The sequence below is a fragment of the Temnothorax longispinosus genome, chromosome 5 (genome assembly GCF_030848805.1).
Source record: "Temnothorax longispinosus isolate EJ_2023e chromosome 5, Tlon_JGU_v1, whole genome shotgun sequence".
In the NCBI taxonomy this organism is placed as follows: Eukaryota; Metazoa; Arthropoda; class Insecta; order Hymenoptera; family Formicidae; genus Temnothorax; species Temnothorax longispinosus.
Window position 1 is genome coordinate 17,469,437 of NC_092362.1, and position 18,339 is coordinate 17,487,775.

General features: G+C 43.4%; 1 protein-coding gene across 6 annotated transcripts in view; it reads right to left on the minus strand.

Moving 5' to 3' along the window:
* The window catches only part of LOC139813423 (serine/threonine-protein phosphatase 4 regulatory subunit 1), a 125,944-nt gene that overhangs the window by 9,377 nt on the left and 98,228 nt on the right, over window positions 1–18,339 (minus strand). For all 6 annotated transcript variants that reach the window (XM_071778928.1, XM_071778926.1, XM_071778927.1 and 3 more), the window contains one exon: window positions 4,653–4,765. In XM_071778928.1, coding sequence (XP_071635029.1) covers window positions 4,653–4,765 — 113 coding nt within the window. The remainder of the gene's footprint in view (window positions 1–4,652; window positions 4,766–18,339) is intronic.

The following is an 18,339-nucleotide window of genomic DNA, read 5'->3' on the forward strand; positions in this document are numbered from 1 at the left end:
GCCATCTTAAAAATGGTGCCGTCGAGATTTCGGCCATATTCAACAGCCATATTCAATATTCGAAAGATATGAAATTACAGTACGCATAATAACAAATAAAAAACGAAGTCATGAACACAGATAAAGAATTAATATCCTTATTTATTGTAATTTGGCGATGAATTCATGCATTTATGTATCCAATCACAAAGAATCAATCGTTTAATTTACTCTCAAGTCTCATAAAAATACTATTTTTTTATTTATTACCGTTAACAATTTTTATCATTTACGTTGTATTTTATTAAAATAGTAACTTTGTGTGAGAAATTTATCGCTAATAATTAAATTAATTTCCTAAGAAATTAAGATATCGGTTTCCGTAATAATGGCGGGTTACATCTCGAAAGGCAAAATAATATAATAAATATGCAATATAGATATTTTGTGACTAAAATAATTTTTTTGAGATTAGTTCATATTGTTTATAAGATACGGAAAAGGAATGCACTTTTTATTTCGATGGCCGCATCTCCATTTTCACGAAAGATCGAGACACTCTTCGCGCGCTCGAGACTGGATTTTACACCAGTTTCAAGCCCCCCTAGTTTTAAGCTACGAGGTCAATGATCCCCTCAAAAATCAGGGGGAGTTCGACTTCCCTTCGTCGTGCGGCGTATCCAAAAATACGTAAACGCCGAATAAAATGCACGCGTGTCGCGTGCCCCTGAACCGGTGCTGCTGATGCACGTACATCGCGGCCCCCCTTCCGCATGTCCCCCCTCCTCCCTATACGGAAAAACACCGATGGTGGCACGTGTTCACGGGGCAAGGATGTTTCGCGGTTCGCCTCTAAAAATAGGCCGGTTAGAACACCGCCACCTTTGGGGTACTGCACATCAGGATACACCCGTCGCATCATCCCTCGTGTACATCACCATTTCCGGATGGGCGACATGGACTGCGTTCATATTGCGTATAGTGCCCCAACTGATTTTCAGGCCAATAGATAAGATTTGAAGCTAAATTTTTTTCCAGACACTGCGGGAGACGATTATTTTTTTTACAAATTCGTTACAAGTATTTAATTTAGATATTTGTACGATCAAGCGTCAAAATTTTCTATCATAATGAAACTAAATTACGGATAATAAGCTTGTTATGTTGTCAACTTTCCGTTTTATAATTCAACAATTCCGTAGTACCGGATATCACGGTTCGTCATAAACATACTAAACATACAACTGTCGTTAATTTATATTTTGCATTAAGAGTATTTAATTTGCCAAGTTAAGTTGCCAAGGGAGAGCTTGGGTGTTTGAAATTGCGAATCTGGCACATTCTATAATATACATTGCATCCTAGTCTAGAAAATAGATTTTCTCGGAGGTTTCTCCACGAAGCGGAGAGGGGCAACGATGTGTGATATTGATTGATTGTTTGATTCCGTCGAAAAAGGCTTCAGCTCTGATCATGCGACAGGGCGCCGTACTTGTTGCCAAGGCAGAGCTTGGGTGTTTGAGCTTGCGAATCTGGCACATGCGGGTTTCATCCCCATGTAAACCAGGAAAGTCCTGAGCGGAGGATATTAACGTCAACTGGATAGCTTAAATGGTGAAAAGCAGTCGCCCGGAATGCGAAAGATCCGGGTTCAATTCCCGGTCTAGTCGATCGCGCTTGATATTTTTCTCGCTCCTAAACAACGACGCACACTTCTTCTTGCATGCTAGGCAAAACAGCGTCTTGCACAGTGAATATCTTAAAATAGTTTTACTCTTTTTCCTATAATGAGGATTACGCTTTTTCATTTTGTCTTCACAAACTCGATAGAAAATCATTAGCTTAATCTTAATATGTTAAATTTGTGATATTGTTATCCATGATAAATGTAAGATAAAAGAGCTAAGATTAGAATAAATTCAACGCAAAATGCACAAGAATATTTAGCGCGTTTGAGGGGGTTCTTGAAAGAGGAAAAAGGCCTGAGTTGAATTGGATACGTTCTTGGGAAAAGAATACATCGGTTTGGTGCATTTTGTACATTTTTCTAGAGGCGACTTCAGGTAAAAGGAATGTTTTTTCAAAAGAACTGGACCGTAGGGTCGATGTTTATCAAGATATACATCGATGAAATATTTTAGAACTGACCATTCCGGGCCATTTCTGCGCACCATGACAGTGAAAACTGCATTTCCGTCTAAACGATTTTTCTTTTCCTTACTCATAATCCTCTCATGTCCCAAAAAATCCGTCTGTCGAGAACGCGATATTTAACCAATTTTTAATTGTTCATTGGAAATTGATAAATTTTAATGTGTATCCTCATTGCGCATTTAACACCAAATATTCATGTTACATGTAATCACTAATCACTTTACTTGCCTAATTTAAAAGTACTTTATATCAATAAAAGGGGTAATTTGGTTACACTTGGTCAAACATAAACAACATAATCAACCAAAGAATATAATTAAAATATCGATCTTTAACATCATTCATTTATATTTATATGTTTGAAGACATCTTCTTGACAAAATAGCAATCGTATGAACTAATATTTCATATTAAATATTTTTATCGAATATAACATTAGTTTCTCTAATCAAACAATAATGTAACACTTAAAGAACTTATAGATACATGCATTTTGTTTTATTCATTCAAAATTTTGTGAATTTCATTGATTTTCGTCAGTTAAGAAATTACTTCTCGTACAATTATCTGCTTTCAATTAATTTTTTCTAAATTAATGGTCGTTTTTCTGGAGCTCGCAATCGAAAATAAATATACAAGAACGAATTATCACGCGATTCGATCGTGTAACGAAATAATGCGTCCACCGGATCGATGGACCGCCTGCACGCGTCTCGGATATCAAGAAGTGCCGGAAGGATGCATCGTCTGTGTGAATCCTGGTACCAGCATGCGCGCTGGCTTTTACGCAAGATTTCTTCGTAGCCAAAGATGGCGATGTTTAAATTAAGAAACGGAGTGGGTTTACGCTCGAGACCGGGGGCTGTGCTTTCTCGTATAAATATCGCGGCGGCTTAATGCCATATCCTCGAATCCACGAGGCTTCCGGGCACCACGGCGCGTGCCATACCGGAAGCGAGGGCACGTCGTCGTCGTCTCTCGTCGTTGCCCCTAACGATAACGCTTACTTTTCGCCGCACCATCTTGTCCTTCTCCTTCGACCCCAACGAAAACGACCCGTGCCCTGTCTTCTCCCCAAGGAACAGCCCCGATACAGCCGGTTGCTGATATTTATACGTTTCCTGTGGCAACACGTTACTCAAAGGGCCCCCTCTCTCTCTTTCCCATTCAAGGAGACGTGCCCAATTTTGTAGCGAAACACAAGACATTACTTCGGTAATGGAAGAACTATGCGCGACAAGCTTCGATGACCGTGGTTGAGTATGCTGCATTTTTTTTAGATTTTTACTTAGAAATTTACTGACTCTGGTGATATGTTTCCATCTTTTGATATACGTTCGATTTTTCATGATATGTGTGATGTTCTGATGTTACACTGTACAAACGTGAAAATTCAGCAGAACGGACCTTAAGATATTCGACTATCTTTACACATTTTATTAAATTTCGGTAAGGAGTTGTTGATATTGCTAATATTAGCAATATCAACCGCAAGTTTCTCGTGTCAACGGGATTATTTAAACTTTAAACGAAGCCCGTTCAAAGAAAATTTAATTTCTAGCAAAGTGATCGGCATTATTTTGATAAAGAAAGAAGAGTTACGTATGGTAGGCTTTAAAATGTGTAATCGATGCTGTGCTCGCAGTTTTTGTGAAGTATCGATCACGAGCTTAGAATAAAAATACACGTTGTATAATTTTGGTAGGTACGACAGAACCTCTAACGGCATCAACCGCACGAGAGACAAATTTCAGAAACTTTTTGTATATCCCCGATAGCATCATGAATATCGTGGAAATCAATAATATTCCGCAAACTATCGACTAAATATATTGTTCTTTCGTTTGTAATCGACATATTACGCAGCTTAAAATTATTGTCTATGAAATATATTCTGATGCGACCATATCATTCTTAGTTTTAGTAAATAAATTGCGTCAATTATATAAGCAAGTTTAAAATAAAAAGCATAAGCTATGCAATAAAATAATTTTAAAAACACGATTACAAAGCGAAAATTTCAGCAACCAGTCACCATCTTCGACATGCGTGAGTGGTGTGAAAGATTTGGCTCAGAAATGAATAACATTTTCAATCCTTCCACATCCAACGTCTAATACAAAGGTGCAAAAAAAATGTGCGGCAATGAATTTTTTACAATTTATCATTGCTCTCGATACAGCGTATAAAACATTAAAAAGCAATATTGACATTGTAAAATAAAGCAGTAAAAATATAGACACGTAAAGTTTAATAAAAAAAAATCACTCTTTTGAGTGTGTAAAACTTTTCAGATGATACACAAGAAAGCCACACAAATAAGCGTATATATAAGAAAGCTGTTAGCCGAAGCGTCTTTTAACTGTTTTTGCAGACTGTTAGCTCCGCAAAAGCTACAATTACATATTTTAAATTGCCGCAACGCCTGAGCAATTGTGCAAGCAATTTAAAAAACAAAAAAGGTGCATTTTAAAATCAGTGTTTAGTTCAATAATGATATTCGATACGATGCGACTTACCATTGTCGTCGATAACAAGCTGCACATGTTGCATGACCTCCTCGACAACTAGCGTTATTTTGTTATTGACCGCTGCGCGAAACATCTCCATCAATATACGCCCAACCATTTGCCTGCAACAGAAAATAAAAACACGGTGATGTTAGATCACGGTCAGGTATTCCGCATATTATTGATCGATTTACATCTTTTAAGGTAAAGGTTTATCCTGAATTGGCTCGCGCAATGAGATATGTTCAATTTAAAAAATAGCTGCCTAAAAAAAACGCGATACGCGTTGCGTTACCCCCGCTAACACTACGTTTTGCAATAACGTTAGCTTATCGATTTATCTCTCTATTGGAATTGCATTTTTTTGCGAAACTAATTTAATTATGTTAATACAAGCAATCACACACACACACACACTGCATAGTGTAGGAAATAACTTTGCGTTGCTGTTTTCAACAGCAACTGGATAGAATAGCTAACGGAATTTTCCGATGTAAGTCAACCCACGATGTGTTTGACATTCGTATATTCGCTTTCTAAGATATGTTTGCGTTCCACTCATACATCATCTCACTTCCTTACGTGATCGTTTTTTCTCTCTAATCTTGCTCGACGTAGTCAACTGATCATAGGTTCTCGTTTCTTAATAATAATCACGTATCTATCGTTTCATTCGCTCTTACACACGTCTCTGATAATTTTTATTTACGTTATAATACGCGATTAGTGAACTGTCTCTAGATCAATTAATTAGTTTAAGTAAAGTAATTTAGGCTACACTGAAAAATAATACAAAAGAGCTTCTTTATATTAATTTTATGTACTTTTTCATAATTTTACGTGCTTATGCAATAATAATTAACTAATAAATTAAACAAAGAAAAATTATATTCTATTTTATTATATATTGTGTACAAGTTGGAGATGCAATTTAGGAGCAATTCGTCTCCATTATAATGACTGGGTAAAGGAATGTGCCTAACGTTAAATTGCTATAAGAAAAATGCAAGAGTGAACTTCGTATACTTCATATTTCCTTTTGTACTTCTGTTACACCTGTCTTTTGATGCTCATAAAAATTTCGATGAACTCGGTTCGATAATTAAACGCATAAATATAAGCATGATTTAACCAGCATCTGTTCAAACTTCGAGAGCCCGAAAGAAGAAGACAGAGGAAGATACCGCGAAGATACCGAAGCAAGGTACTGAGAAGCAACATGTGTCCATCTTAACGACCGTACACATGATATACCTAACGTCGAAGTGCTAAAAGGAAAATATAATAAGGGCAAACGCCGCAAATTCCAAGACGGTCGATTATCTTCATCAATTATTCATATACTCGTTGTCCACGCATTTCGGCGCGCATTTCGGCCCCGTGAAATTCCAACGAACTCGAATAAGTTCGATAATTAAATACATAAACCGAGTTAGGCTTCAACACGGCCATCTCCCGAAGCTGGCGAGAGCCATAAAAGAAGAAGACGAAGAAGGAGAAGAAGAAAACGGCGAGTATCGAGGCAAACAAGCATCAGAACAAGTACGACAAGGAAAACGAGACGGGACGAGACGACGGTTTTGCGGGCAGCGCACTATCATCGCAGGCCATGAAGGCGGCGGCCGCCCTCCTCGACGAGTGGAATCGAAGACGAAGAGCAGGAAGTGGAAGACGAAGTATCGTCGCCGTGTAGTTCGATCACGTCGCTGCTACCCTTTCCTACCCGTACCTCCTGCGTGCCCTTTCCCGGCGTGACTTCGCTCCCACCACGACGCCAGGGGACCCTCCCCTCTCGCAAAGGAGACGCGAGAATGCGCGCGAGTGGGATCGAGCGGTGGTGCCGCGGACGAGGTAGGGAGGGCGGCGGCGGAGCGTCGGCGGTAGTGGAGGCGACACCAACGGAACATCGCCGGCGGTGCCCCACCAGGAATGTAGCGGCGCGTCGCCGAGTGGGGCAGAAACGTTCTCCAAAGTAGTTGGAGAACGCGCGGCTGAACGGTACCGCCCGTGAACGCCTACCGTGCTGGCGCAAACATGGCCGCCGACCACGGCGGCGGCAGCGACAGCAGCAACGACGACGACGTCGACGAAGGCGAGGGAGAACGAAGACGGTCTTCCCTGTGGAATTTTCGGGAGTAGGCGCCCGTGCGCGCGCGCGCTTTACGGGTCTCCGCGCGGAAATCCCTCTCCTCGGTACGGGACGTGTGTGTGCCCTGCTCCCAGGCGCCCTCTACCCACCTGTATCCCGTAGGACGACGACTTAAGTTCGTTTCGCGCGGACCCAGACAACCCCCTGGCCCAAAATTGAAGTACGGGCGCCGACACTTCCCTACGGTCTATCACGCGCATGATCGCGGTAGTTCGCGAAGATCGATAAAGAACACGGCGTTTTCTTCCTCCCCGTTGCTCTCACGCGCGCGAGTAACTTTGTAGTTATGTATGTGTATATATATGCATATGTACATACATGTGTAAGGGAGAGGATATATTTCAAGTATTGTCATAGTTGACGTGGACTCTTTCTGTAGTATCCTAATATCGATAAGTTGTACGGGATTCCGAGGGAAAAAAACTTCGATGCATTGACCCATCGACACTTCGGGGATTGAGACTCGAAGATTGTAAAACCGTTAATAAAAAAATTATCTTTTTACTCTATCTTACTAGTTAGCTTTTTGATTAACGAGCAAGTGATAAAACTACACCAGAACGGTGTTTTGCAACGTTAAAAAAATTATTCTCTATAATTTGAAGCGCATTAATCTTTACACTTGTAATGGACGAAGAAAATGAAAATTATTGTATCGAGATTAAAATACGATGAAAGAATTTCTCTGATCTAATTTCATTGTAACTCTAAATGGTGATAATGAGTAATAAATGGAATAAAAGTGAAAGTAAAATGCTAATTTTTCAATAATAAAGTTCCGTATGTAGAATCGCAATTTTGTAGTTAATGTCGTGTAAGTGTCTACATTGGTCGATTTCTTGATTAAAAAAAGATCTGCAATTAATTTTATGCTAACATTAAAAATACTTTTGACTAATTGAATAATCTAAAATAATCTTTGTCTTACTCTTAATTGTGACTTCGTTCGACTTGAAAAAATAACTTGGAGAAATCGATTTTCTTCCAACAAGAAAAACGCAATATCCGACAAAAGAAAGCAACTATTAATTTTTTTTCGTTTATAGATTGCTCTTCAAAGAAGTTAAAAATAAAGAGAAAAATATATCTCTACAAATATCTCTTCGTAAATCAAAAAATTCCTGCTGGGGTTTCACAAAAGGCCATTTATGGTCACTTTTAAAACATGTAGTCAAACACCGATTTCCGCACATGGAACATGTTGTGACCCGATACTCTTTTACCGCTCTGTAAATTTATTAGTTCCTTTTAACATCCCATTTTCCGATAATCCTTCTCTCTCCGTCACCGTTTCGAATTCAGGTACTTTGGCGCTCTATTGTCTTATCCAGAGACAAATGCACTAATGGAGAACAATAAAGCAAATCAATGGAGGATGCAAGTGCAAAAGGACTCTCAACTTAAGAGTATCTCAACAAGGATACTCTGGTCATGCTAATAAAACTAATGAACGTCGTGTTGCGTATAGGAAGAGAAACGCAACTTCTTGCCGTATGGAATCGGACGAAGTAAACCTGAAGAGAAGTAAAAGAATTCTCGGGTAGTTCGAACTTCACGATGTGAAATACCATCGGTTACGGCCGTCTTTCTATAGAAAAATATTTTCTATAGAAATTAAAGTAAAACCAGCAAGGGATGGTATTGTATTCCTGAGGAAAAGGAAATCCATAAATAGGGAAAAAGAAGCACATCTCACGTTTGAGCGACGATTCTGACGCTCAAGAGTATCTTCCTCACAATCGAAGAAAAGGAAGGGTTGACACGTTATTGGCTATGCATTAAGTGTCGCGGAAGAGAGCGAATGAGCGACAGGATAAAAAAAAAGAGGGAGGTGCGCTTTTTCTTATTTAAGGTGAATGATATTTCGGTGGTTGATGATCGTCTCCCGAGTTTCATCCATTCGAGCTCTTCTTAGTCTCATCATCGACGTCTGTCCTAGTACTCTCTTGAAAACATTCCGCGGGTTCAAGACATAACCCGATAAGATCTTCAGTTTCCGACTAGTATAGGAAGCTGAGCAAGTGCGCACGCAACACGTGGAAGAATTTTTCTAGACGCCGAGAAGAACGGTGACCACACAATAATTAACAATTAATTAATCGAGAGATAATTTTTCTAACTAGAATGCGATTGTTGATAGACATTATTTTCACATACCTATAATAATCGGAAATGCCACAAACAACAAGCATGATACAATAGTTATCTTTAACAATACAAAAGAGAATTCTCCTATTTCTTTAAAATTCTTAGCGAAAAAATTTGATTTTGTTAAGAATGAAATACATTAGAATTGAAATATATAATTATTGCTAAAAGTATTTCTCAGAAAGATTTTTGAAATTACAATGTCATTAAATTTCAAAATTATTTCAACGAGCTTCAATCAATCTCCTGTTTATATTGTTATGTAATTTTCTTCACAAAGTGGATAAGAAGCAATTTTTTACTGCATCCATCATCCTACACCTACACAGTCAATCTTTCTATTTTATAATAAAAAATTTTAATAATATAAATTTTTAACAATCTGTTTTTAGTCCAGTTTATATCTAATATCTATCTCGATATGAGCACACAAGGGAATTGTGATAAAGAAAGAGGAAGGAAGAGGAGTGAAAAGCATAGCAGAAGAGAGAAGAGAAAAAGAAAGGAGAGAAGAAGAAAGGAGAGTAGAGGAGAAGAGAAAAGAGGAGAAGGGTGGAAAGTAGAGAGAGAGAGAGCGAGAGAAAGAACATTAAAATTCGTTGACTTTTGCTCCAATCTTTCCGCGCGAGTTTTCGATACCGGAAAGAAGATCGAATGGTATGTCTTGAATATATCGAACAAAATACAATATACGCGGCGAAACTATGCGGCGGTCTTGTCCGATGGGCATCAGGTCGATCGGACGGACATGCGATTCGCGGGCGACCAGTTTTGCGGAGCCGTTCAACAGCGCGGGCTTTCCGTCTCTTCCTTTCACCCGCACGGAGACCTTAAGGGAAAAGAGAAGGAAGAAGATGAAGAAGAAGAGGAGAAAACAAGAAGAGAAGGAGAGGGAAGGAGAGTGGGAAAGAGAGAGACGTCGAGTCTGGTAGCGGAGTCTCCGTGCTACGAAGGGGCTATAGAGAGAAGGAATGTTGTTGTTGTGCCGGGAAGCGGCGTTTGCACCGACGGAGGGGAGCAGTGGGGTGAGGTGCGGCGGTATGACCGGCGGCGTGGAAGAACCCGACGCGAGGAAAGAGAGAGAAAGAGAGAAGAAAAAGAGAGAGAGAAAGAAAGAAGGCCCGAACGAGGGAGGTAAAGGAAGAAAGAGATAGAACGACAAGGGGCAAGGAAAGAGGGCTGGTGGAACGGGATCGAAAGAAGGGGAAGACGAAGAGGGTGGCGGCGCGCTGGCCGAAGCACTGGAGGGGAGGCGAAGTCAATGCACCGCGGGGGAATGCAACGCGCGCCAATACGGGGCCCTACGTCAGAGAGTACATTCTACCGCACTTTACGACGCACCGTTCTTCTCTCTCTCTCTCTCTCTCTCTCTCTCTCTGTCTTTCTCTCGTGGCTACTATTCACGCACATGCGTCAATGTTGTTTCGGTCCGGCATCGAAACCGTCTCGATGCACGAAGTTATTGTACGCGATGCATTAGTGGATCGCGCACATTATTGATACGCACTTTCAAATTCGAAAGTGCGACTTTTCATAAGAAAACCTGTTGCTCCATATGATGACATCTACGTATATATGTGATAATTACGACAAAATCAGCCAATTTGACAGTATCAGTTGCGTAATTAAGTCTTTTACGTTTGCCGGTCTCACGCGTCTGCTTTTGTATACTCGTCTATCTTAGTCGCTTTCATTACGATCTCCACGCGCACGTATCGTATCCCGTGGCGTGCACCTGTCCGAGTATAAATTACAAATCTATTTGTAACCGAATTTCGAGTTGTTAAATTTATTAGTCGTATTTATTGTAATTTAATTGGGCAATATATTTTTATGTCACGATATGATGTTGTTGGCGATGTTTTAAATTTAATAAACATATAATATGTAAAATGACAAAGAGTACTTAAATAATAATTATCTCCTCTCTCTCTCTCTCTACATTTTTTTAAATCAGATTAAATTGTGTCCATTGCGCCTTTATCGGTATCAAGCCATAAACAGTAGTAAAACTGCGTGTTCTAACGCTTGCCGCAAAGTCTATCAATTTTGTAACATCGAGGCTTAAACAAGATTGTTTTCTGCATATGGAGAAGCGTGTTCGTTATCGAGATAAGATTTTAAGCTTATCGTCCAATAGATTCCTTCTTTTTTTCCGGGTCATTACTACTACTGTCATTTGTCATTGATAGTATTGCGATAATAAAATTATCGCGATAAAGCTTTAGATATCTCAGCGTGCTACACGTGGTAACATGGCGCCTTTATTATAAATCATTTATTGGAAGATTTATCAAATCTTCTGCTCAATAATAGTAACAGAATTTCGATTTTCACTTATAACTCTGAAATAACAAGCAATGCCTCGAAAACGTGTGCGTCTCCGCACAACGAAAGATCGCGCGATACAACACAGCGCCGGCAAACGGCGTGTGGTCCTCTTCCTCTTTCTCCTCCACCTCCCCCTCGTACGGTCCGGTCACTCGAACGTTCGCACTGGCCTCCTTCTCTCGCGCCGCGCATTCGCTCTCTTTTGTGACGCTCATACTTCTTTCGCACGCGAAGAAATACACGAAGAGAGAGAAAAAGAAAACAGAGAGAAGGGAGGGAAGAGAGAGAGACAGAGAGAGAGAGAGAGAGAGAGAGAGAGAGAGAGAGAGAGAAAGAAAAAGAGAGAGAGAGAGAGAGAGAGAGATATCATGCGAGCGAGCGAACGCTACGCGCGTTGTACGCGGTGCGTTCGTGTGTTCAAACGCGATCGTATAAGGGGTACAAGGTTCCGCGTGCATACATGTACGTATGTACACGAGTACGTGTTAGAGAACGCTGCTGCTGCTCCTACTGCTGTCGCTGCCGCTCAGCCGCCGTCGGCGTAGTTGTCAGAGTGGGAGGGAGTCAGCGTGAGTAGCGTGTGTACGCGCGGCCGACGGGCGCATGCGCACAGCGGCCGGCGAAAGGCGCACTGAATGAAATCCCCCACCACCTCCGCCAGAGACGTCGCCGCCACAAAACGCACACACGTAAACGCGCGTATCGGACAGGCGGCCGAGTGCGTCGCGCCGCGTCGCGTCGCTGTTACACGATGCGGCGCGGGAATACGCCCGGCTCTCGTACACCATGTGTACACCAAGAAAACGCGCAAATCCGTAAAAAAAATTAAATGACGCCGAGCGCGGACATTACAATCAATTGCATATTTATGACCTGAGAAAGTTCGTCCGAATCTTTGCTGTCGACACCAATCAAACTTGATTTTAAAATGCAGTTAAATCTCGAAGCAAGATAAAAAATAAAAAAGCTGAAAATAGAAAGGTATTCATAAGAATAATGTTCAGAGATAAACATATACTTTGCGAAGGTGTAAATTTTCCATTCACAATACGGTATAGTACCGGATGCTCGAGATCGTCGTTCTCGTTATAGTCGCCGTCGCCGTCGTCGTCATTGTCGACCTCGATCCGTGTTACGAAAGCAAATCAGAAATATGTTTGGCAAATGATTGGGCGTAGAAGGATGATAACTGAAATCGTTATCGCACACGAGTTTCATCAGTTTCGAGAGACAATACCATTCATTAAAAATTACTTGGCGCAAACATAAATAAGCAGATCTCAAGACCGCCAAAATTTATATAAATATGTGATGTAATGTGAAATGTAATATAATATACTTGTAAACATATAATAAAAAAAATTGCACGTTTATATAACAATAATAATTTAGTAGTCACGTATATATGTCAAAGCAACTGGCCATTAATAAGTCGCCGAAATTACAAGTAGCGGAATTAAGATAGGGATTTTCGTGAAAAATTGTTCGCTACATCGGCACCGCGTACAACCGTGAAGAGGGATCTAAGATTCGGCGCGACCGCTAACGTTTAGGCGCGCGCGACAGCGGCGACGACATATGCCGGGCCTATGCGTGCAGCTGCTATATCGTCCATGGGGTTTGGGTCGGTGGGTGACACGTTTCGTGCGTCGTGCACGGCTGGTACACACGCGGGATTCAGCGTAGGTATTGATTTGTGGAACGCACCCCCTCCGGCACTCTTACCCCGCCGCGCCGCGCTCGCTGTCTCTCTCTCTCTTCTCCCCGCCCTTCTATCTTTTCGCACACGGAGTGCGTTTCACGCGTGCACACACAAGCGCAATGCGTACGTGTGCGTGCGCGCGTTCTTCTCTTTTCCTCCTAGTTACAGACGCGGTTCGGAGACCGCTCCCCTCCGTGCGCATCCCGTCGGCCATACGCGGGGTGACTGCATCCTTTGGGTGGGTCAGGGCCAAAGAGACAGACGAGAATAGAGCGGGGATGCGCGAGACGAGGTCGAGAGAAGGGACGGGGGGGCAGGAGAGAGGAGTTTGTCAAATCTCTACCGAGGTCTCTGCACCCTGTGATTTCGCATCAGCTGGCTGCGCCGTATTCTTATTACGGTCCGTATATTCGCCGAACTTTAAGACTCGTTCAAATATTTTCCGCTTATCGATCACGATCTCGACGCGCTGTTGATCAATAACAAACTTATCGCGTCCACCTTTGAATCGAAGATCGGAGGTGATATAGTTTCTGATGGTTCGGAATCAAAGAACAAAGAGACCGTTACGTTGTGATCTACTATCAAGAATCTAATTCAGTTATCGCAGTAGTTTCTCTGTTACGAAATAGACACCTGTGTATTATTCCGTGCAATTAACGTGTAGCTCGAAGTATAAATTGAGCAGTTATGTATTAATAAAATTAAATATTTCTATTCAATCTGTTTGATAGAGGTCTTAGAGTGCTCTCTAAGATTCTTGCAGAACTTGAAAACAAATCTATTATATAAAGTCTGTAAAATTTGCTAGACTTTCCTGATACGTACTGGGAACTGTTCAGAGAGATATGTAAAAAGGTCATTGTTTGATCCGTTTTAAGATCTCTTTTAAGATAACACCCTCGGAACAGGTCACGATCGATAATATACTAGCCGCTGTTAATCCCGTCAACGGCGCCGATCGACAACCGATACCGCCGGGGCCGCGTTCCCATGAGCGAGGGTCATCCCGGGACCGGGGCGTAAAAGGAAGCGCGTTCGAAGGACACGGCGAAGAAGGCCAACGGGGAAGGCTCACCTCGAGGAGGGAAGAGAGAAAGAGAAAGCGCGGCGGGAGGGCGCGAGAACGCGTCGCCGATGGACGACCCGGTATGTATCCACCGACGACGACGACACAACGTGCCTCTTCTGCGTACCGGTCCACACGCGTTGCGTGCGTGTTCGGCCGAAGAGGCGCGCCACCACACCGGCGCGCTGTGGTAGAGAAGCGGGCCCGTACCCGGGAGTGGCAACGACGACGACGACGGCGGCGGCGGCGGCAGAACGATGTAAAGGATGCGAGAGAGTGGCCCGCGGAGGCGGAGTAGCCGACCGGAGAAAAAAGAAACGAAGGACCGTGAGGGAGAGACAAGGAGAGAGACAGGGAGGAGGAACAGGGAGAGGCAAACGGCCGAAGTAAACAAGTGGAAGCGGTGGAACGGGGACGGGTATCGGTCAGCGCGGTGCATTTGGTGCATTCCTGCAGTCTGCGCCGTGCCGCGGGGCCCCGAGCGAGCGGGAGAAGAAGAGAGATAGCGACGGACGCGGACGGACGAACGGACAGACGGACGCGGCGGGAGGGGGGAGGGGGTGGCCGGCATCCGAGAGGGCAGGAAGACGAAGGGAGCGAGAGCGAGAGAGGAGAGAACTCCGCAACGCGGCACGCCACTTTGGACCGACGGACGTAAACCGCATTCCCGGCCGTGACCTTCGCTAGGACATCGCCACTGCCCCCACCCCCGATACCTTCTCCCTCCTCATCCACCCCTCCCCCCCCGCCGTCATCCCCGTTCCGCGTCGTTCGTAGCCCTCCGTTTCTCTCTCGCCCTTCCAGCCGCGCGCGCTTCGAATGTGTTCTTGCCTTCTCTCTTACGCGACTACGAACGCTCTGTGATCCGCGCAGCATCGTAGAAGCCGCATCTTATTCGGCCGCTTTGCGTCTTCCCGCCCTCTCTTTCTCTTCTCGCATCCCTTCGATCATATTCGCGTTGTACTCATGAGCGCGCAAAATCGCAGAACGATTGATGAAATCCGTATTCCTGTCTCTTATATAATCTCCCTTGAGAATCAACCTTTAAGAAAAATTTCTCTTTTGGTCGAAATTTTCGCAAATTTCTTTGACATAGGATAATAATGCAACGCCGAAATAGTGGGATGGATCAGTATAACAGAAAAATTATAAATATAATCCATACGAATTATAAATATAAATATAAATAATTACAAAAATAAATATCTTATCATTAAGATGACTAACTCACACAGTTCGCGAGTGTAAAATTGATACGGCAAATACAAGTAAACAAGTAATTTCCTATTAGTCTATCTACTGATTGCGCGTAAATTCCAACGGATGACGTGCGTGAGAATTATCGAGCCCAAGTAATCGCTGCCTTCGAGAATTTCGTATTTATCACAGCTCGTTAGCTTCTAATCTCCTCGATTGGGCCCGCTACGGGCGCTATCGCGGCCATCAATTGACGTACTTTCGACGGCGGAATCTAATAACTCGAACTCGAGAGCAAGCGAGAACAAGCGAGAGCATGATTCAACGTGATGATTCAGGGAGCAGGGCAAATTTCGGGGAATGCACAAGTCACGCGTCACGAGCAAAGACTGCTGATGCGATTGATATCGGCTTCGAAGCACGACTTCGAGACGACAGTTTCGATTTTCTACCGAGAGTCAAAATAAAAAAAACGGTACGAGAAGAAAAGAGCACGTATTGTATCGAGGGAAAACGAGAGAAGTAGAAGGGCAACAAGGGCTAAGGACCAACCGGGGTATAGCTCTAAAGAATTTCAAAGTCTGCTTTCGCCTCGCTCTTTCTCTAATTTACGAGCGGTCGCCCTGAATTCGTGCAAATATTTGTCGAACGTCCGACTAACGGGCGTATATACGAAGGGGAAAAATGGAGGAAACTGTAAAGAGCGGGGGAAATGTGAAACGAAAGAGGGGAGAGAGCGGGCAGAAGAAAAAAAAAACACAAAGTAGGAAAGTCATTCATGGTTTTTTAACGAAATTTTCCTCATTTTCCCGCGAGAACTGCAAACATGCCTGACGCATATTTCCCAGCACTGCACCCCGCCCTAAATTGCGTTCCCGTTCTAGTTTCAAAGAGACTCCTCTCTTTGAGGAAAGCCGGCATCTAGCCGGAAGCGACTACTCCGAGGTATTCGTCCGCGAGGGGCCAGAAACGGAGAAGGCAAGAGAGAGAAAGAGAGAAGGCATGCCGAGTACCTGGAAGTCGTGTTAACACGCGCTGCTGGACGCTACAAGCCGTTCCAATTAGCATCTTCCTTTTCTTCATCGACTTCTCTCTCTGTCTCTCTCTCTCTCTCGCTCTTTACTTCTTTTCTCTCGATGGTATTCTTTTCGACCGAACACAACGCGGCGCATCGTTCCGCCGAGAAGCGAGCACCTGTTGAACAGTCTCTCGCGCGCGGAACGACCATCGCAGAAAAGTATTGATTCGCGACGTCGAAAGAAAGGCAATCGGAATTTTCGGAAGACTTTGATGAGCGTTTCTTTCTTCAGAAACAGAAGTATGCCAAGTAAACGAGAATAAAACACGCCAAAATCTTCATCGAAATTCTAATAATCTCAATAAATTTTTGATGCTACAAACATCCATGAATGCAAATTGTTATTTTTCGTAACAAATGTTCGTAACAAGTAAATCGCGATTAAATCAATTTCAACCCACGTATGCAATTACAAATGTACGATCTTTTACCAAATAATGTCTATACGCAATAAAATGAGCGCAATACGTAAGCGATATGTCATCAGCTGTAAGTGCCATTCTTGTCGATACGTTTATCTCAGCAACAAGTTCAAAGAGTCAAATGTGTAGGCATTAGTGATTCATGGGCTCCAATGACACCAAATGCACTTCGTAAATTATTAGGCGAGAACGATATAACAATATAATCACAAGTAAGAACTCAACATCTTCTCTTTGCTTCTTTTAACTGCAATTTTAATTGCAAGAATAAAACTTATACAGTGTTCTAATTTTCATAGATTAAAAGAGAAGTTATAACATCAATCGAATTGGAAATTGATCACTGCCGTCCGAGTGCTGATCCCGTACTCACGGCGATTAAAAAAAAAAAAAAAAAGAAAAGAAAAAGGAAGTATAAGCTCATGTCAACGACGATTACTATCATCCCACGCGTACGCTCCTGGACGGCATCTTAATAATTCGGGAGACGCTCGCGGGAGAGATATGAATGGGAGAAGTAGGAATGGCGTGGCGTTGTTTACCGTCTAGCAGGAACGAAGAAGTATCCGCGTGCACGCCGACAGAAAAACGATGGGGGGAAGGAGCGAGGACGTAGAAGGGTACGGCACAAGGGAAGAGAGAGAGAGAGAGAAAAGAGAGAAAAGGGGGATTTAGCCGGACCCCGGTGCAGGGACGGATTTAGTCGGGAGTCGGGAGAGCGTGTGCGAGGAGCCCGAGCACAGAGGATCTGGTACGAGAGACTGGGGGCCCCCAGGATTCGAAGAAAGAAGAAACGTAGAGTCAACGACCCAACGAGGAGAGCCGTCGCGCGGTATTAAGTCGCGCTCGGGACTTTATTGCACGCTCTCTTCGCGCGGCCTCGCGCGCCGCGTTCCCTCCACCATTACCCGATGCGGCCGGCGGCCAGTTATGCGCGATTAACGAGAGTCTTTTGATTCGATTATGGGCACCGCGCGCGAGGCAATAAGCCCGCGTACGGTTCGTGCAAACATCTCGATTTTTAGATATCACGCAACCGTGCTCGCCGATCGATGAAAAAAAAAAAGAACGCGTGAGATTTAGACGTCCAGTATATAGGTTTAGGACCTTTTCTTTCGAGGACAGTCACGAGAGTAAGATGCATAGCAGGGCTACCGACGAGGTTTCCATTTACGTGACGAGTCATTTAAATGCCGCGCGCTTCATTCCGCGGTATCTCAAAGGGGAGCACGAAACCCGCAATTATAATCTCGTTAGGATCAGAATGATCGAGTTCACCGAAATTATAGCGATTTCGAGCGAGATGCGGCGATCGCGTAGATCGCGCCAGCGATATGTAAGTCAATGCGGATTTTTTTTTCCATGGATCGCACACGGGCGCGCGCGAGCGCAGTCATGCGACTATTTCCTGTCGCATTCCTCGCCTCGGATTCCAACGCGCGGGCTTCCATCGAGTCGTATGAATGACCGTCGCGGCGACGTGGATACACGGTCGTCGATCTCCTGACGTCATGTCGGCGGCGACAGCGGCGCGCGGCGGTCGTGTTACGACCGTGCGACCGTTATGTGACCGATTGGCACACGACACAACCGACACCGA